Raw genomic sequence first — 18,345 nt, forward strand, 5'->3', positions numbered from 1 at the left:
TGGTGCCAACACCATGCCATTTTTGTTACTATAGCTCTGTATTATAGTTTAAGTTCTAGTATAGTGATGCTACTTGCTTCACTCTTCTTGCTAAGGATTGCTTTAGTTATTCTGGAGCTCTTATTTTTCCAGATTAATTTTATGAGTACTTTTTACACATCTTTTTTAAAAAATTTTTTTTGGTTGTATATGGACACAATACCTTTATTTTATTTATTTTTTTTATGTGGTGCTGAGAATTGAACCCAGTGCTCACACATGCTAGGCAAGAGCTCTACCACTGAACCACAACTGCAGCCCCTGCTTTTTCTATTTAAATGAGGAATGCCATTGGGATTTTGACTGGAATTGCATTAAATCTGTACAGTGCTTTTGGTAGTATGGTCATTTTGACAATATTAATTTTGCCTATCCAAGAAAAAGGGAGATCTCTTCATCTTCTAAGGTCTTCTTGACTTCTATCTTTAGCATTCTGTAGTTTTCAATGTACAGGTCTTTCACTTTCGTTGATTCCCAAGTATTTAATTTTTTTTTTTTGAGGCTATTGTGAATGGGGTAGTTTTCTTCATGTCTCTTTCAGAGGTATTGTCACTGATATAAAGAAATGCTATTGCTTTATGGGTATTGATTTTATATCCTGCTACCTTGCCGAATTCATTCACTGGTTCTAGAAGTTTTCTGATGGAATTGTTTGTGTTTTCTATGTTCAGAATCCTATTATTGGCAAATAGTGCTAATTTGACTTCTTTTCCTATCCATATCCCTTTAATTTCTTTCATCTGTCTAATTGTTCTGGCTAGTGTTTCAAGAATGATGTTAAATAGAAGTGGTGAAAGAGGGCATTCCTGTCTTGTTCCAGTTTTTAGAGGGAATGTTTTCAATTTTCCTCCATTTAGAATGATGTTGACCTGAGACTTAACATAGGTAACTTTTATAATGTTGATATAAGTACCTGTTATCACTAATTTTTCTAGTGTTTTGAACATGAAGGGGTGCTATATTTTGTTGTCTGCTTTTCTGCATCTATTGAGATGATCATATAATTATTATCTTTAGGTCCATTAATGTGATGAATTACATTTATTGATTTCTGTATGTTGAACCAACATTGCATCCCTGGGATGAGCCCCACTTAACCATGGTACACTATTTTTTTGTATTTGATTTGTCAGAGTTTTATTGAGAATTTTTGCATCTATGTTCATTAGAGATATTGGTCTGAAGTTGTTTTTTTTTTCTTTGATGGGTCTTTGCCTGTTTTTGAAATCACGTTGATATTGGTCTCATAGAATGATTTCCATTGTTGATATTTCATGAAATAATTTCAGAAGCATTAGTATTAGTTATTCTTTAAAGGTCTTGAAGAACTCAGCTGTGTATCCATCCAGTCCTGGGCTTTTCTTGGTTGGTAGGCTTCTAATGGTGTCTTCTATTTCATTGCATGAAATTGATCTGTTTAAAGAACGTATATCATCCCTGTTCAGTTTGGGAAAATAATGTAACTGTAAAAATATGTGGTTTCCTTCAATATTTTCTATTTTATTGGAGTACAAATTTTCAAAATAATATTTAATTATCTTCTGTATTTATGTAATGTCTGTCATGATATTTCCTTTTTTCTCATGGATGTTAGTAATCTGAGTTTTCTCTCTCCTTCTCTTTGTTAGCATGGATATGTGTTTGTAAATTTTATTTATTTTTCCAAAGAACAAAGTTTTTGTTTTGTCAATTTTTTCAATTGTGTTTTTTTTGTTTGTTTCACTTTCATTGATTTCCTTTCTGATTTCAATTATTCCTGTTTTCTACTGCTTTTGGTATTGATTTTTTCTTTTTTTTTTTTCCCCTAGGGCTTTGAGATGTAATGTTAGGTCATTTATTTGTTGACTTTTTCTTCTTTTAGGAAATGAACTCCAGGCAATGAACTTTCCTCTTAGTACTGCCTTCATAGTGACCCAGAGATTTCAATATGTTGTATCAGTGTTCTCATTTACCTTTAAGAATTTTTTATTCTTTATTTAATGTCTTTTGCAACCTGTTGTTCATTCAATAGCATATTATTTAGTCTCCAAGTGTTGAAGTAGCTTTTATTTTTTTTTTATTTTATCATTGATGTCTAATTTCATTCCATTATTATCTAATAGAATGCAGGGTAGTATTTCCATTTTTTTGTATTTCCATTTTTTTGTATTTGCTAAGAGTTGTTTTGTGGCATAATATATGGTCTATTGTAGGGAAGGATCCATGTGCTGCTGAGAAGAAAGTGTATTCTCTAGTTGATGGATGAAATATTCTATATATGTCGGTTATGTCTAATTTATCAGTTGTTTTATTGAGTTCTATAGTTTCTTTGTTAAGCTTTTGTTTGGAAGATCCATACAATGGTGAAAGAGGTGTGTCAGAGTCACCCAGAATTATTGTGTTGTGGTCTATTTCACTCTTGAACTTGAGAAAAGTTTGTTTGATGAACGTAGATGCTCCATTGTTTGGGGGCATATATATTTAACTTGTTATGTCTTGTTGATATATGTTTCACTTGAACAGTATGAAATGTCCTTTTTTATTCCTTTTGATTAACTTTGGCTTGAAGTCTACTTTATTTAATATGAAGATAGAAACCCATGCTTGTTTCCAGTCCATGTGAATGGTATGGTTTTTTCCAACCTTTCACCTTCAGCCTGTGATGTCTTTTTCTATGAGATGTGTCTTTTAGAGTTAGAATATTGTTGGGTCATTCTTTTAATCCAATCTGTTAATCTGTGTCTTTTGATTGGTGAGCTAGAGCCATTAACATTCAGAATTATTATTGAGACATGATTTTTATTTCCAGTCATTCTTAATCATTTTTGATATTTAACTGACTTGGTTTCTTCTTTGATTAGTTTTTCCTTTAGTGTAATATCTTTGGTGCTTTACATTGTTGTTTTTAATTTTTTTCTGATGGAATATTTTGCTGAAGATGTTCTGTAGTTCCAGCTTCCTAGCTGTAAATTCTTTTAACTTTTGTTTATCATGGAAGGATTTTATTTCATCATTAAATCTAAAGCTTTATTTTGATGTATATAAGATTGTTGGTTGACATCCATTTTCTTTCAGAGCTTGGTATATGTTGTTCCAGGATCTTCTAGCTTTCAGGGTTTGTGTTAAAAAATCTATAGATGTCTTAATTGTTTTTCCCCTATATGTAATCTGATTCCTTTCTCTGATGGCTTTTAAGATTCTCTCAATATTCTCTATGCTAGGCATTTTCATTATAATGTACACACCCGGTGTTCCAACCTGGGAGTTGCCACAACTAAAGATGGCAATGATGATGTTCCAAATGGAGGAGGCTATTTTCAGTGATGGAGTGTCAGGTCAGGTTGGAGGAGGAGTGTGGTGTTGGGCAATGTTTTCAAAGATACATCTGGGACCCAGTGTGGACTCCACAGGCGTTGGCTATGCTCTCCTGGGACTGCCTGTGCTCTGCGGGTGTTGGCTGGGCTGTCTGAAGCATGTATTTTATTAATCAATCAGGGAGCATACAATTGTTTTTCAAATGAACATATTGTGATCAATAAAGAATACCTCAACACATTTAAAAAGATTGAAATCACACTGTGAAATTAATGTTTAAATCAGTGAATTCATAATTGTTCACAATTAAGCAATATGCTTTTAATGACCTGTGATGTTAAAAATAATCACAATGGAAATAAATGAATGTTTTCAACTTAATGTTAATTAATGAAATATGGCAAAATATGTTGGATGCTAAAACAATCTGTGAAGTTAAATATTATACATTATAATAATTATTTATACATATTTTCACATACACTTTAGTGTATATTTGAAAAAAGAATTAGAGGTGAAATCATCTATCTTAAAGTAGGAAAAGTAACAAATAAAACATGAGGTTATTTTTTTATAAATATAAGAGCAAAATTAATGAAGTAGAAAAGGGTCCAAAGGATAATATCAGAAAGTGAAGGACAGTGAAGACCACTACGAAGAAAATACATTGACATGAGTAACTTTTCACTTATCAACACCTGTTGTAATGCTACCATAATTAAACCATGCAGTTTTGGCCCATGAATATGTAAATAGACCAAAGGAACTGAGTAGATAAGTCAGAAGCAGACTCACACATATATATTTCTTTTACAATGAAGACATTCCCATATCACACTGGAAAAGAAATGTCTTGTCAGGATTAACAATTGCCATGTTGTCTCTATGTTCATGAGGAAAAAATAAGCTTTCAAGTCTACTTTACAAAATATGCATGAATTGAATGCCATCTGGATTGCAAAATAGATGATAATAAATGTTGGCAAGGAGCTAGAGCAACTGGGGCCTTTATCCTTTGTTGGTAGAGCTTAAATTGGTACAACCAGTTAGAAAACTGTCAGTATTATCTGCTAAGATGAACATTCTCCTACTCCACAAGCCAGCAATTCTACTCTTGTATATAATGCCCTCCCTGCCCCTGCACATATATATATAGTAAAAGACACTAACAAGAGTGCTAACAGCATGATATTTTTATTAGAAAAAAAATGGAGACATTCCAAATTCCCTCATATAATATATTGTAAAATAAATTCTTCAGTATAAACATACATGAATATATGAAGTAATAAAAAGAGTAAATTACTTGTAAATGCAACAAAGTGAATATGTCTCACCTATGCAATATTAAGAAAAACACCTAGCACTGAAACTAGGCAATTTACAATTTCATTCATACAATGGTCAAAATGCTTAAAGTAATTACTTGGTGATAGAAATCAGAATTGTGATAACAGGAGCCATTTACTGGCTGGGCTATGACTGAACCTTTGGAGGTCTGTTAATGTTCTTATTTTGATCCAGGTCATGATCTCATAAATGCATCAAATTCTATACTTGAAACATATGTACTATACTGTGAGTTTAAGGTCCACCTCATCTGTATCTAGCTACATTAATGAAGAAGCTATGTACATATTGGTATAAAAATAATTCAGTATACATTTTAATAGAGGAAAGTACCAAATGATGTCTATAGTATGTAATATCTGTGTAATAAAATATGTATTTGTTTTATTTGTATTTTCAGATAATAGATACATAAGATTATAACTGTGATTTGCTGTAGACTGTAGTGGAGTGGGCAGGGAACTGAGGTGAAAGGATACTTTTTTGAACAAGGTTCATACATTTCCAATTTTAAAATATTCTTTCATACATAAATGTCCAAAAGAGGAAAATAATTTGTTTGTTTGCTTCATTGTTTCTCAAAATTGCTGAAATTCATAGCTTTCCTTTCCTCTTATAGAAAATATTACATCATTTGTAGAGAATAAATCTTCCATTCAGATCAGATCAATTGCATCCATGTTTGCGTTTAAGACATGTATGTAGTTTCTCAATGAGTTGTGTGTGTGTATTTGTTTGTGTGTGTGTGTGTGTAAGTGATAAGCAGACAGAATGCAATGCCCCTTTCCTGAACAAAAGACATATGCTAAAGGTTTTAATGTTTGCAGATGCTATAGTTAGTATTTATTTCAGTACATCACTTGCTCACACATTTCTGGAACACCTTTAGACCTTTTAATGAATACTGAATTTTATGACAGTGTGTTGGGGTATGTGAATCACTGTTCCATCTCAGCTTTTCATTCAGTGGGTTGAAGGATATTCTGTTATCACTGATTTATAAAAGCTCCACAAAAATGTCACAAAGCACTGAAATATTTTTGTAAAAGAGGAATTGTTTTTGCTAGTGGCCATGTTCCCATTTTTGTTCATGCCTATACAGTTCTGATTTTTACTTGCTGCTCTGGTTCATACCACGTAGTAACATGAGGTCCTCGGTTCAGGGTACTTTTGGATTACTTAATAACAAAACTCAAAGGTCCTATCAGCAAATTCTCTATACAGGGTACTTACCTCAACAAAGATCAAAGTCATTGTAGCATAGGAGCATTTATTTTTACTTAGAGATAAGAAATGAAGATCAATGAAGATAAATGATCAGTGTTACTTCTAGCAGGAGTCTAACCTCAGGTTTGAGGGCTACTTGTCCAGTGGGCTCTCCACCACAGCACACTGGTTCTCAAAACACAGCTGTCTGGCAGATGTACTCAGAAGCATGGACTAGTATACCAACCTGTTATTAAGCTGTTTAAGAATGTTTTGGATGTGGTGAGTAAAAAAGCAAAAATTGCCACAATGACTTAATGCAAGTAATTAGTTCTCGCTACAAGTTCAAAAAGAGCATAGATAAGGAATTTGATGATACTGAGAAGGGCACATGGCTTAGAGTCAAATGCAGTGGTATGAGAAATCAAGAATCACTATTGTAGTTCTCAACACTTCAATGTTTTATAGAAAATATGAACAAGGGGGGAAGTACAGGATGATATTGATAAAATTCTAAAAGGGATAGAACAAAGAAGGTCTCAAGGAGGCCAGTTAGGGGAAGTTGTTCTCAGTTTCCATGTCTTAATAAGCTTAAAAATAATAGAAGGAAGCTCTTAAGACAGTAAAGGAATCATAAGGAGTCACATTGGGCAGGAAGGATATGTACAGGATTAGGAAAAAAATACTGAGTTTATGTAATTCTGCAACTAATAAGCTAGATATCCCTAATCATGTCACCTAACCTCTCAAGAATCATTTTCTATATATCTAAAGAAAGTGAGTAAGATGTACTTTTATGGTTCTTTTCAATATTCAAGTAGAAAAATTAAGTGTTCCTATAAAACATGACATTTTCTATCACAGTTTGAAAGATGGATGGGATGCTAGAATAAGGAGCTAATGGTATAGTAACACCTGAGGAAAGTAGTCAAGGGCATTGGTAATTAATTGACTAAAATTATAGGCCTGTTTTGACTTGAGAGACTTTGAGCAAATAATTGAGTTTCTTTCTGGCAGGGGGTACCAGGGATTGAACACAGGGGTGCTCAACCACTGAGCCACATCCCCAGCTCTATTTTGTATTTTATTTAGAGACAGGGTCTCACTGAGTTGCCTACCACCTCACTCTTGCTGAGGCTGGGTTTGAACTCTCAATCCCCCTGCCTCAGCCTCCCAAGCTACAGGGATTACAGGTGCCTGGCTTAATATTTGAGTTTCTGTAGGAAATATTTCTATTTTTTTGTATATGACAGGTTGACCAGATGATCTTTGAGTTTTCTATCAGCAGTATTTGTTATTCTCTTTGCTTTTTTTGTCTCAGCCAAATTAATCAAGAAAATAAACTGAATCATTAAATACGCATGGTCAGTACTTCTATGAAGTTTTGACAAGTATATACCAGAATGAGTCAACATAGAAGCACTTTTCAAGGGGTTAATTACAAAAAATCTTTACCTCATTTGAATGGTAATTTTTCAGACTTTATAAAGACTGAAAAAAAAGTTTATAACTTTTGGTAATTAATTTTTATTTTTCACACACTTTCCACTACTAAGAAAGGATGAGGGTATGGAGTAACTAGAGGAAAGGGTAGCTCATATCTCCTGGGCAAATATGAATTAAACAATTATTAATGTTTGCATATTTAAGCATTTATGACACAAAACTATCAATAAACCAATATGTCATAAACTATGAGGAAACTATTAAAGAAAAAGACCCAATTTATTATTTATAATTTTCTTTGAAAATGTAAGACACCAAACTTGAAAGGATCAAAAGTATTTTTTATTTGATGGAAACCTACAGATGACAGTTTAGATGACATATCTAAAGTTCTATTATTATAACTTAAATCAGATAAACCTTTATAATTATTATGCTGTCTACATTTAAATTGTTCATTTTAATTCTAATTTCAACAAAGTACACTACATTTTAATATTTATCAGTTTTCACAATGAGAGTGAAATAAATGACAATGTAATATAGAAAACCTCTCAGAGAGAAAAACAGTTCAATATCCAAAAGTATTAATTCAGAAATTTACTTAAATATTATATCCATATCAAGATATTGTATCAATCTTCATAGTACTTCTGTAAGATATGAGGTGATGTGAGATATAAGGCTGTGTGTCTTGATATCCCTATTTTACACAGAGAGAAACAAACAGTCCATTTGGTGGTTTTTAAGGTCACATACTATGTCAGGATAGCAGTAGGAACAGAATTTATCCTTGTATTTTTCCTATGAAGTTCAGTGCCTAACATAGCATAGAAAGAGTAACTGCTCAATATATAGTCATTGAAAGATAGCCATTCAATGGATAAACCATTCTGTGCTATAAGACATAAGATGGCTATCATATTTTCTCCCACTCCTTTTCCTAGTAATTATAACAGGTAGAGGAACAGTTGAACAATAAACATTATCCACTGTCCTACTTATAAATGAACATCAGTATACGAAGGGGCTTTGAAAGATGGTACCATCTGGTCAGACCTGAAATTACACACTTCCAGGTCACCCCCTCCCCACAAAAAAAGGATGCTTTTAATCTGGTTTATTGTAATGTTGGCTTTTGTGGTGTATATTGGGTCTCCCATTACATGGCCAAGACCAACTTCTTCCACAAAAGTCCGTGGAAATCCATTATTAATAATGAATGTATTACTAAGGATTTTTGTAAAACTGATCATACCTTGAGTCTCAACAACCTTAGTTGGTCGTAGTCCTTGAAAATAAATCACGTGACTATATAGGTTCTGGCTAGCTTAGACCTTGCAAAATCATTATAACACCAGAAAGAATAACTCAAATTATTAATGAGTTACTTTGTCGTAAGTTCATTTGCAATTGTAAACATGATATTAGATTGCAGAGACATGACTTTCAGAGCTGATAGAAAAATGTTGTAAGAACCTGAGTACGTGTATCATTAGGAAGATGACAAAACCATAACAGTCATCTCCAGTGATACAATGTCAAGAAAGTTAAAAATCATCATCCATGTCATGAGCAAAGATCACCCATTACCTGAAAGCAAGTAAGATATCTCATGAAGACAACCATGGTTAAAATGTCTCCCTTAAACTTTGATGGCACTCATATTTTTTCATTTTGAAAAAGAAAAGAAAATTTCACCAAGATAATGTATTTAAGTGAAATTAAATAATTTTGCATCTGTCACCCACATTTAATCATTGATCTAAAGTTTCATCCAGGTGACAATTTCATGAAGAAACAGTGTGGAGAAATCTGAAAATCCCCATTACATTTATTTATATTTCAAGCAAATAACTCAGCAGACCTGCCTAATTGGAGGTTTACATCTACTGGAGTGAATGTCTTAATTGTAGTTCATGATTAATCTTAGAGATAAGATTCACCAAGCATTTGTTTTTTAATCTTTTCATGTCTAAAGTTCAGAGACATTTTGAGCTCTAAGAATATCACAAGGAACTCTTTGGTGCAAGTGTTATCCATTCTAGAGCACTGACACCACTAAAATAGAAACAGCTTAAACAGAATGAAACTATTCAGCATCATCTTATTAAGTAAATTGAGCTTAGATATCCACATGACACAGAAGAGTCACTTTAAAATAAGCTGTTGTACCCTTTAAATTTAGAATGCAGTCTGTATTACTATTTGAAAAATGAAAATCAAACTGAAATCAGGATTTTCATTTTGTAATTGCATCAATCACATTTAAAAGACCAATATGAAGTTTAAACTTTAAATTAATTTGTGTGCAACCTTCCAGTGAGTGGAAATAGAAAAATATAAGCATCTCCTACTCCAAAGCAACAAACACTAATAACATATTCTTGATCACCAGACCCTTCAACATGTTTGCTTATTATTCAATCCCTTTGACTACCCTGTCTCTACACCAGGCAGAAGAGTAAAATGTTATTAAAAAAAACCAAAAAAAAATGGATTGCATGATTTCCATTGCCTGTGTCACTGTGAACAAAATAGAAGATCCCATTTTCATAATTTTAAAGCACTTATAAGGGTCATGTATGTGTTTCTACTGTCCCTGTTACTTTTGTCCTGGAGAATTTGGCTTGCCAGGGTTCTCTCCAGGGTGTTGTGCAGGAGTGACAGGAAACTGAAATCCATAGCCATTGTACCCATCCAAGTAAACACACTGGAAGAAACTGATGGGACCTAAGGAAGAAAGCATGGTGGTCTGTTAAAACAAGCGTAATTTATGAGCAGGAATAAAGCTAGAGCACTGAGGTCGTACGGCACTGTAGGTACAGTCTCAGGTTCCACAGTTGGATCACCCACACAGCTACTGGCAAGTAAACCTCTAATGGAACCTCTCCGTGTCTTGGATACTTCATTTATAAAATCAAGACAACAAAAACCTTACATAAAAGTGGAAATTAAATGCATCAGCATAGGTGAGATACTTAAAAATCCTTCCTGGTAAGGCCTTAGGAACTCATAATATAAATGGCTTGCACAAGAACATCAAAATACTTGGTGTACATTGATGTGCATAGCCATCTAGGGACAGTTACCTAGGAACAAGTTTCAAAACATGATCTTATCAATATTCTAAATACCGTGTGTGTGTGCGTGTGTGCATTATATCACAGAGAGAATGGTTCTTAGAGTCCTGAAATTTTTCATTAGTTTTCATTTTAGAGAGCTCTCCTGAGGCAGCTTATTATTCTTTTAGGAACTGCTCCCAGGTAACAACTCTGAGGAGAAAGCAACACAGGAAAATTAAAGACGAGCAGGGGTGAATAGTGCAGTGGATTCAGTGTGAGCTCTGCACTCAGCCTCAATTCCCAGGAACAGCTTTGTTAAAAGATGGAGAGCTAATTCTCTCCCTACTATCGTGAGCACCTACTGATGCTTGCTCCACTGTTTTGCATCCTATCCATTTGCATTCTTCTAAACAACCACTTTTTTTGCAGACTTTTTACAGAGGGCCAGTAAAAGAAAAAAAAAAAAGTTAGTGATCATGTGAGACTTAGGAGAGGTAGACAAATCTATATGAAACTTGGGCTTATGAAACTGGAAAAGCCAAGCATGGGTAGAAGGAAGCTGAGAGAAGCAGCAAGGATTATTCTGACTCCATCAGTGAAGCAGTGACCTCAGTCACTTGGTTTTCAGGAATGAAATTAGTTTGGAGAAAATTTATGTTTAGTTTTTATTCTGTCCACAGCATCTGATCTAGGATTATTTTCTGTTTTATTCTAGCCTCAAACAGAGGAAATAACACATCTCTCATCTTCCCCAGGTGTGGAGGTTATGAGATTTGGGGGGTTGGACAGGCCAGAGAGGGATGGCGACATTTATCCACTTCAGATAAATGTAGGCACTTTCCTGACCTATTTACTTAATGGACATGGAAAAAGCTAATAATGAAAATATCATTATGGTTGCAAATTTAGAGTTTATATAAAAGGCTCATGAATACCAAGCTATATAGAAAAACTTCATAGTGAGAAGAAAATAGGAAGTATTATCTTTTATGTAATAAGTTCCCCCAAGTGATCTTAGAATATTTGATAGCTATTTACTAAAAATATTTTATTTATTTTTAATTAAAATTTTTATTTTTGGAAAATATTAGATGCATAAGCAAAAAATAATACCGAGACATACTATTTGCTTGCCTAGTTTCTACAAAAGGCAGTATATTGCAAAACTGTATTATAATATCCCAACCAGAAAATTGGCATTGGCATAATCCCCCTACTCCTGTTGAATTATGTTTTAATATTCATTAATGAAATAAGATATTTCAAGTGTCTGTGTTACATAGCTGCAACTTATCACTACTTATCAATTGGAAAAGTGTTTGCTGTATACATTGGAAACATGCAGACTGATATATATTTCCTTTTCTTGTGGAATTTTTAATAATACCCAAAAGTATCATAAGACTATTTTTCTATATTTATTATTATAATTGATATCTTTCTTATCTGTTGCAGTAGTCTCAGCAATTAAAGCAATATTTGGAACATAGTAAACACGCAATAGTTTTTCGGTGAATAAACTATTAATGCAGACTAAGAAACATTTACTGTTATAAAACATATTTTAGTAATTTCCTCCAGAAATACATATAAGAGGCAATACAGAACTCAATGACATCATTTTCTCAGATAATGTCTATTTCTTTACTTTTAAAGCATAATGTGAATCAAACTTTAGTTATATCCATTTCAAAAATTGCTTCATCTAGTCTGCCGGTGGTGATTTTATTTAATACATATGTAGATTCAAAACTTACACCACTTTACTTTCAGAACAAAAATGTCTAATTTGGAGGTACTGGGATAATAAGAATCCCAGGAACTGAACACTGAATTTTGCAACTGCATATGAATGTTGATAGCATTCTAAAATCAAGAATCCCCAAAACTGAATGTTAAGATCCTGCCATATATCTTAAAAAGAAAAATCAATAAGAACCTTGAGTCTTAGAAGTGAATTTCCCAGCAATTGAATTGTTAAAACCTATTTCTACATTTCTTCTACTTGATATAAAAAAAGTTCAGCATATCACTTCAAGTGATCTATTATACAGCAGACAGTAACACACATTTAGCAGGATTCAGCCAGAGTACTCAGGATCAGAACAGTGTAGAATGGCTGGATATAAATGCCACTTTGATCATTATTCGTAATTCTCCCAACTATGTGCCTCTTGCCTGACACAAAAAATGACAAACCTCACTTTGAAATATAAATGACCTACTTTAATGTTATCCTTAATATCTGTGCTAAAATTCTTTTTCTTCTAATACTGTTCATTTTGAAAGGGTCTAAAACTTAAATTTATACATAGCATCTTTCATGCAGAATGACTTTATCATTGACACCTAATTATAAACTCACTTTTTTGCTTCTTTGGGGAAGATACATCTTCAGTTTCTAGAAGATACAAAAATGTGAAAGTAAATATTAATACATTTACAGATATTGTTTATGAGAATAATTATGAGAATAAATATCCTGAGAATGTCTACACAAGAGCACAATATGAAAGAAACAGGAGCTACTTTTCCGCTTTATAGTACACTCTAGGATTTTATTCAGGTTATATTCAGACTTTCCTTGTAACATTTAATGGGCAAGAGCCAGAGCTGGGAGGACAACCAATGGAAGAGGAAGCAGCAGGCTAGGTCAATTTCTTAAATAGAAAATTGGCCCCAATGTGTAGGACATTTAGGGACAAGGACTGGATGACAATAATTTGTTTCTTGTGAAGAGGTCTTTGATGCTCAGACTTATATTATAGTAAGGGTGGGATCTGGCTCTAAAAACTTCCATCTTTTCAAATGTTAATCATTTTTATTTGTTGGGAATTTCTTATTCTTTCAGTCATTTTGAAATATATCCTACGTTATTTTAACCAATATTTACCCTACTGTGTTATAGAAAATCAAAACTAATTCTTCTTTGCTAAAGGTGCTTAATCCCCTTATATAACTTCTTATATCCCCCCTCCCACACTCCTATACGTCCCAGTCTCTAGTGACTACAATTCCACTCTGTTCTTGTATAAGAGTGAATATTTAGTTTCTATCGATGAGTGAGAACATTTGGTTTTCCTGTGTCTAGTTAATATCACTCAACATCATAACTTCCAATTCAATTCACATTGCTGCAAATGACAGGATTTCACTCCTCTTCATGGTTAAGAAATATTCCATTGTGTTTACGTACCATATTTTCTTTATTAATTCATCTGCTAATTGGCATCTAGATTTATTCCCTACCTCAGCTATTATTAATAGTGCAGCAATAGATAAGGGAGTGCAAGTAATATTTTGGTATAATGATTTAATGCCCTTTGGATATATTCAAGCAGTTGGATTGTTAGAACATATGGTAGTTCTATTATTAGTTTTTAAAGCAATCCCCATAACATAGGGCAGTACTGTATTAATTTACATTTCCATCAACAAGAGTTCATGAATTCCTCAGAAAAGTGTCTTAAAACAAGTGAAAAATCTCAGCTTTCATTTCTTAACACTTAGGTACCAATTTATTTCCTTGTGCATTTCTCAACACAGAACTTTCCACATAGTTAAGTCTGGGCATTGCTACAGCACTTATACTTTGATAGGCAGAAGAGCACCTAAGCAAACTCTCGTTGTCCACAGAAAATGTTGGAAGTAAAATAGAAAGTACTCATTTTATGTCAAGTCCAAACTAGCAAGTGAGGAAACCTTCAGAAAACAATAAAAACTCATCAAGTTTGCTCAAACCCTCACTTCTCAGATGGAGACATTTTGTTCTAGAAAGATCTGAGTAAGAATTTTCGTCTGGAAATGGCCAGTTTTTCTGTGTGCCTGTCCTCTGGTTTAGAGGGTTTGAATCCTGCCTTCCTTTCCTATCCTTTCCTTTCCTTCTTCATCTTTATTTTTTATCTCCTCCTTCCCTTCCATCCTTTATAATAGTACTATAGTAGAGATGACATCTCAAATTTTCTTAGTAAAAAGTCATACTTGATGAAATAGTCATTTTGTACTCCTTTATGAAAGGAAAACTGTGAAGGAATGGTCTCCTAGATTAGTCAATAAATACATCTGATACTCAGTTGTAAAGAAGTTCCTTCAATTTGCAAGAAGACATATTTCCTAAATAATATTTAAAATCTTTTTATTAAACATTTTTCTACCATGTAACTGTTGCCTAGAAATCAAGAATATTTAAATAAAACAATACAGACAAAACATCTCAGCCTTGAGAGAAAATGTGCAAATGAACTAACCATAACAAACTCACCTTTAACTGTCTTTGGAGCCGGTACATCTTCAAAATCTTCTCCTACAATTTAGGGCAAGGACACATGAATTATTTTATTTTATTTTATTTTATTTTATTTTATTTTTGTTTTCCCAAAGAGGAAATATTGTATTTAAAGGTTTTAAAGATTCACAAGATCTCCTAATCTATAAACTCAGCATCAGGTGTTCCCACAAGAGCTTTCTGACAAGAAAGCACTTCTCCAGGTGGAGTTAGGAGGGAAGTGCTGCTGTGCCCCACCACGTTCACAGGTTGGCAAAAGTCAGTCAGGTGAAGGATCTGCATAAACACCTCCTCTCCAAGCCATCATCAACCTGTGTCTCCTCCTCTGACTTTTAAAAGTCCCTTTAAAAGTCCTAAACCTGAATTTTAGGAAATTTGAATCAAATGGATTCATATACACAGGCTAGATCAAGAGAAAAAACATAACCACCCATATCATTTCATAACTTATTAGCAGATTGATTAGAGCATATTAGCTCTTTTGACAATTTTACAAAGCCCTTAAGTGAATGCATGCATAGGCATTGTTCAACTAATCTTCAGCAACCATTCCAAGAATACACAATACGGAAAGTAGGGTTTCTTCAATAAATGGTGTCAGAAAAACTTGATATCACACCAAAATAATGAGATTGGACCATTATCTAATAACATACACAAACATCAACTTGAAAGAAATTAAATACTAGAATTGAAGATTCAATACCATAAAATTCCTAGGAGAAAACCAGGAGAAAGATCCTTAAAGGTGATCTTAGAAATGATTTTATGGAGATAACAAGAGCAGTGCATGAAACAAAGGCAAATATAAACAAGTGGGGTTATGTCAAATTAAAAAGCTTCTGAACAGCACTGGGCACAGTGTTGCACATCTATAATCCCAATGGCTAAGGAGGCTGAGGCAGGAGAATCTCAAGTTCAATGCCAGCCTCAGCAATTTACCAAGGCCCTGAGTAACTTAACAAGACCTTGTCTCATATAAATAAATAAATAAATAAATAAATAAATAAATAAATAAATAAATAGTTCTGGGGATGTGGCTCAGAGGTAAAGTGCCCCTGAGTTCAATCCTCTTTTTCCTCCCACCCTCCAGAAAAGGAACACCAAAAGGATCAATCAACAAACTAGAAAGGCAACCTATAGAATGGGAAAAAAGTATCTGCTTAACTATGCATCTCATTTGAGACTAAATCCAGAATATATAAGGAAACCACATACATTAATAGATAAAAATAATTAAAAATTTCCAGCAATAACAGAAAAATGGGTAAACAGGTGCAAAAAATGTATTCAATATCTCTATTATAAAAACGAAATCAAAACCATGATATTATATTACCCCTGAAGGAACATAATTATCAAAAGGCAAATAATAACAAGTGTTGGCAAGGATTTGGACAAAAGTGAGCTCTTTTGTGACGGGAATATAATTTGCTGGAGTCATTATGCGAAGCAGCATGAGGATTTCTGAAAAAAATAAAAATACAGCTACCATATAATCCAGCAATCATTTTTATGGGTATATGTTCAAACATACACCTGTATTTTATACTTGAAATATTCTAAGACACACACAAATAGTAACTACATGTACTGATAGATAAGTTTATGACTTTGATTTTCATAATCATGTCATAGGCATATGCACATCAAAACATCCATATTGTACACCTTAAAGATATGTATTTTTTTTCTTGCAATTATACCTATAGAAAACTGAAGGAAAAAAGGAATCAAATTTGAATGAAAGCTCAAATACATAAGTGATGACTCAAGTTTTATTATGAAAATCACTTGGTCTTTTCTGCATTGAACTTATAGACAGACACCCATTGGAATAATGTGGAAGCAATTTTAAGACGGAGATAATTCTAACACAATATAATTGAGTAATCTTTTAATTTTCATCACAAATTTTGGTACGTATAATTATGTGAAAGTGTGTTAGCTTTGTATTATTAATTTAGGTTTGGCATACCAGCTGTTCACTAATAAGTAGAAAAAAGATAAAATAGGTCATTATGCAAATTTTCTCTAACAGGAAGGAAATATGACTTTTATGGAAAGAAATATGATTATGCAAAATAACAAAATTGCTAGAATTTTTTTTACAATAGATTACTAAAGTTTTGATTTGATCAATTTAAAGAATGTTTAAATACAGATTTAATTCAATTAAATACTAGATGAAAAAACTATGGCCTTACCCTGTTCAGTCAACAGCTATAATGGTTATGTGATGTTTCAAAATAATATAGTATCTATATTTTAAAATAATATATGAATACCTAAATTAAAAAGAATCTTAATTTCATTTAGTAAAAATCTGCTTGTTTCTATGGAAGATCTGTACAAAAGTAAAGCTTATCCACAGGAGTATAGATTTTATTTTTGTAAATTATAGCACACCTAAAACCAATACAGTTATTCTCTGGATCCACTTGCTCTCCTTAGAGAAATAAATATGAACAAAATAAAAATCTGGGTCCTTAGAATTCTGTATTCTGACAAGGAGTCAGCTGGCTTTAGGGGAAGAACTGAGTCATGTGTGAATTCTGCAGGCTAGTTGGAAAGAAGGTAATAAGCACAAGAAGCTAAATTGCAAGCCTGGGCTAATTGCTTTGTAGATGTAGTCCCTGTGTAAGCAACAAAGCAGCAGCAAAAAATTTACTCAACTAGGAGAAGTCACTGCAATGGTCACTACTCATAATTGAAAACACCATATAAAGCACTTGTAGTCCAATTACGCTTACATGTTGCACGTTGATTGAGGAGTGATTATGATAAAACAAGTATTTGGCTCTGAAGAGGTATAAGCATAACACCAAGAAGTATCAAGATATGCCCATGGAATTAAAGATCAATGTGTTTTTGGTGAGGGACAATCAAGAAAATGATGTCTGAATAAAGTCAAATTTGAAATGCACTTTAAAATACTCTAACAAAGGAGGTGATGAGTTTAAAGAGAAGACAGCAATATGGAGAGACTAGAGATAGCAAAGGACTGAAGATATTCAGGAAGCATGGGATGTGTTCTGGAAAGGGTGTTAAGATTATAATGAGAAAGGTCCTATATGCCAGGCTGAGTAGTCTCTGTGGAATTTCTTAGCCGGTGAAGGTTGTTCGGGAGACAAAAAATATTTTAGATGTATTTTTTTTTTAAATGAGACTAGAACATTAGAGAATGGATTCAGAGGGGGGGAAGCTTAAACTGTTTTTATAGTCAACATAGAAACAGTATTTCTGCAACTAGGTATCAACAAAGGCACTGAATATAAATAAAGCTTTCCAAGAAGAATAAAATTATTAAATGCAAGTGAGTATGAAATATTAGATAAGTGAGGGATATTACAATATGCTGTTTGAGTTGAGGAAGATAGTAATATATCCCCCGTCACAAGGCAACCCCAAGGAGGTACAGGTCTCCTGAGGATTAAGAAAAGCTCAGGTTTCTATGGACTGAGTTGGTGTGTTGGGCCAGCAATGCAAACATAGACGAAATTTTCATCATGTCAGATTAGGCCCTGACTTCCTTAACAAGACTCCTAAAGCACAAGAAACAAAATCAAGAATTAATAAATAGAATGGACTCAAATTAAAAAGCTTCCTCTCAGCAAAGGAAATAATCAATGAGGTGAACAGAAACCCTATATTTTGGAA

General features: G+C 33.2%; 1 protein-coding gene across 8 annotated transcripts in view; it reads right to left on the minus strand.

Annotated features, from left to right (window-relative positions):
• Positions 1 to 7,655: 7,655 nt before the first annotated feature.
• Trdn (triadin) overlaps positions 7,656 to 18,345 on the minus strand; it is a 260,113-nt gene continuing 249,423 nt past the window's right edge. For all 8 annotated transcript variants that reach the window (XM_058586269.1, XM_058586273.1, XM_058586270.1 and 5 more), the window contains 3 exons: positions 14,662 to 14,703; positions 12,766 to 12,801; positions 7,656 to 10,068 (listed from right to left, as the gene is read on the minus strand). In XM_058586269.1, the coding sequence (XP_058442252.1) occupies positions 9,941 to 10,068; positions 12,766 to 12,801; positions 14,662 to 14,703 (206 nt within the window). In that variant the 3' untranslated portion in view covers positions 7,656 to 9,940. The remainder of the gene's footprint in view (positions 10,069 to 12,765; positions 12,802 to 14,661; positions 14,704 to 18,345) is intronic.

This window comes from Marmota monax, unplaced genomic scaffold (genome assembly GCF_021218885.2).
Source record: "Marmota monax isolate L192 unplaced genomic scaffold, Marmota_monax_Labrador192_F-V1.1 WCK01_AAM20220418_F8-fsc00140, whole genome shotgun sequence".
Taxonomy (NCBI): Eukaryota; Metazoa; Chordata; class Mammalia; order Rodentia; family Sciuridae; genus Marmota; species Marmota monax.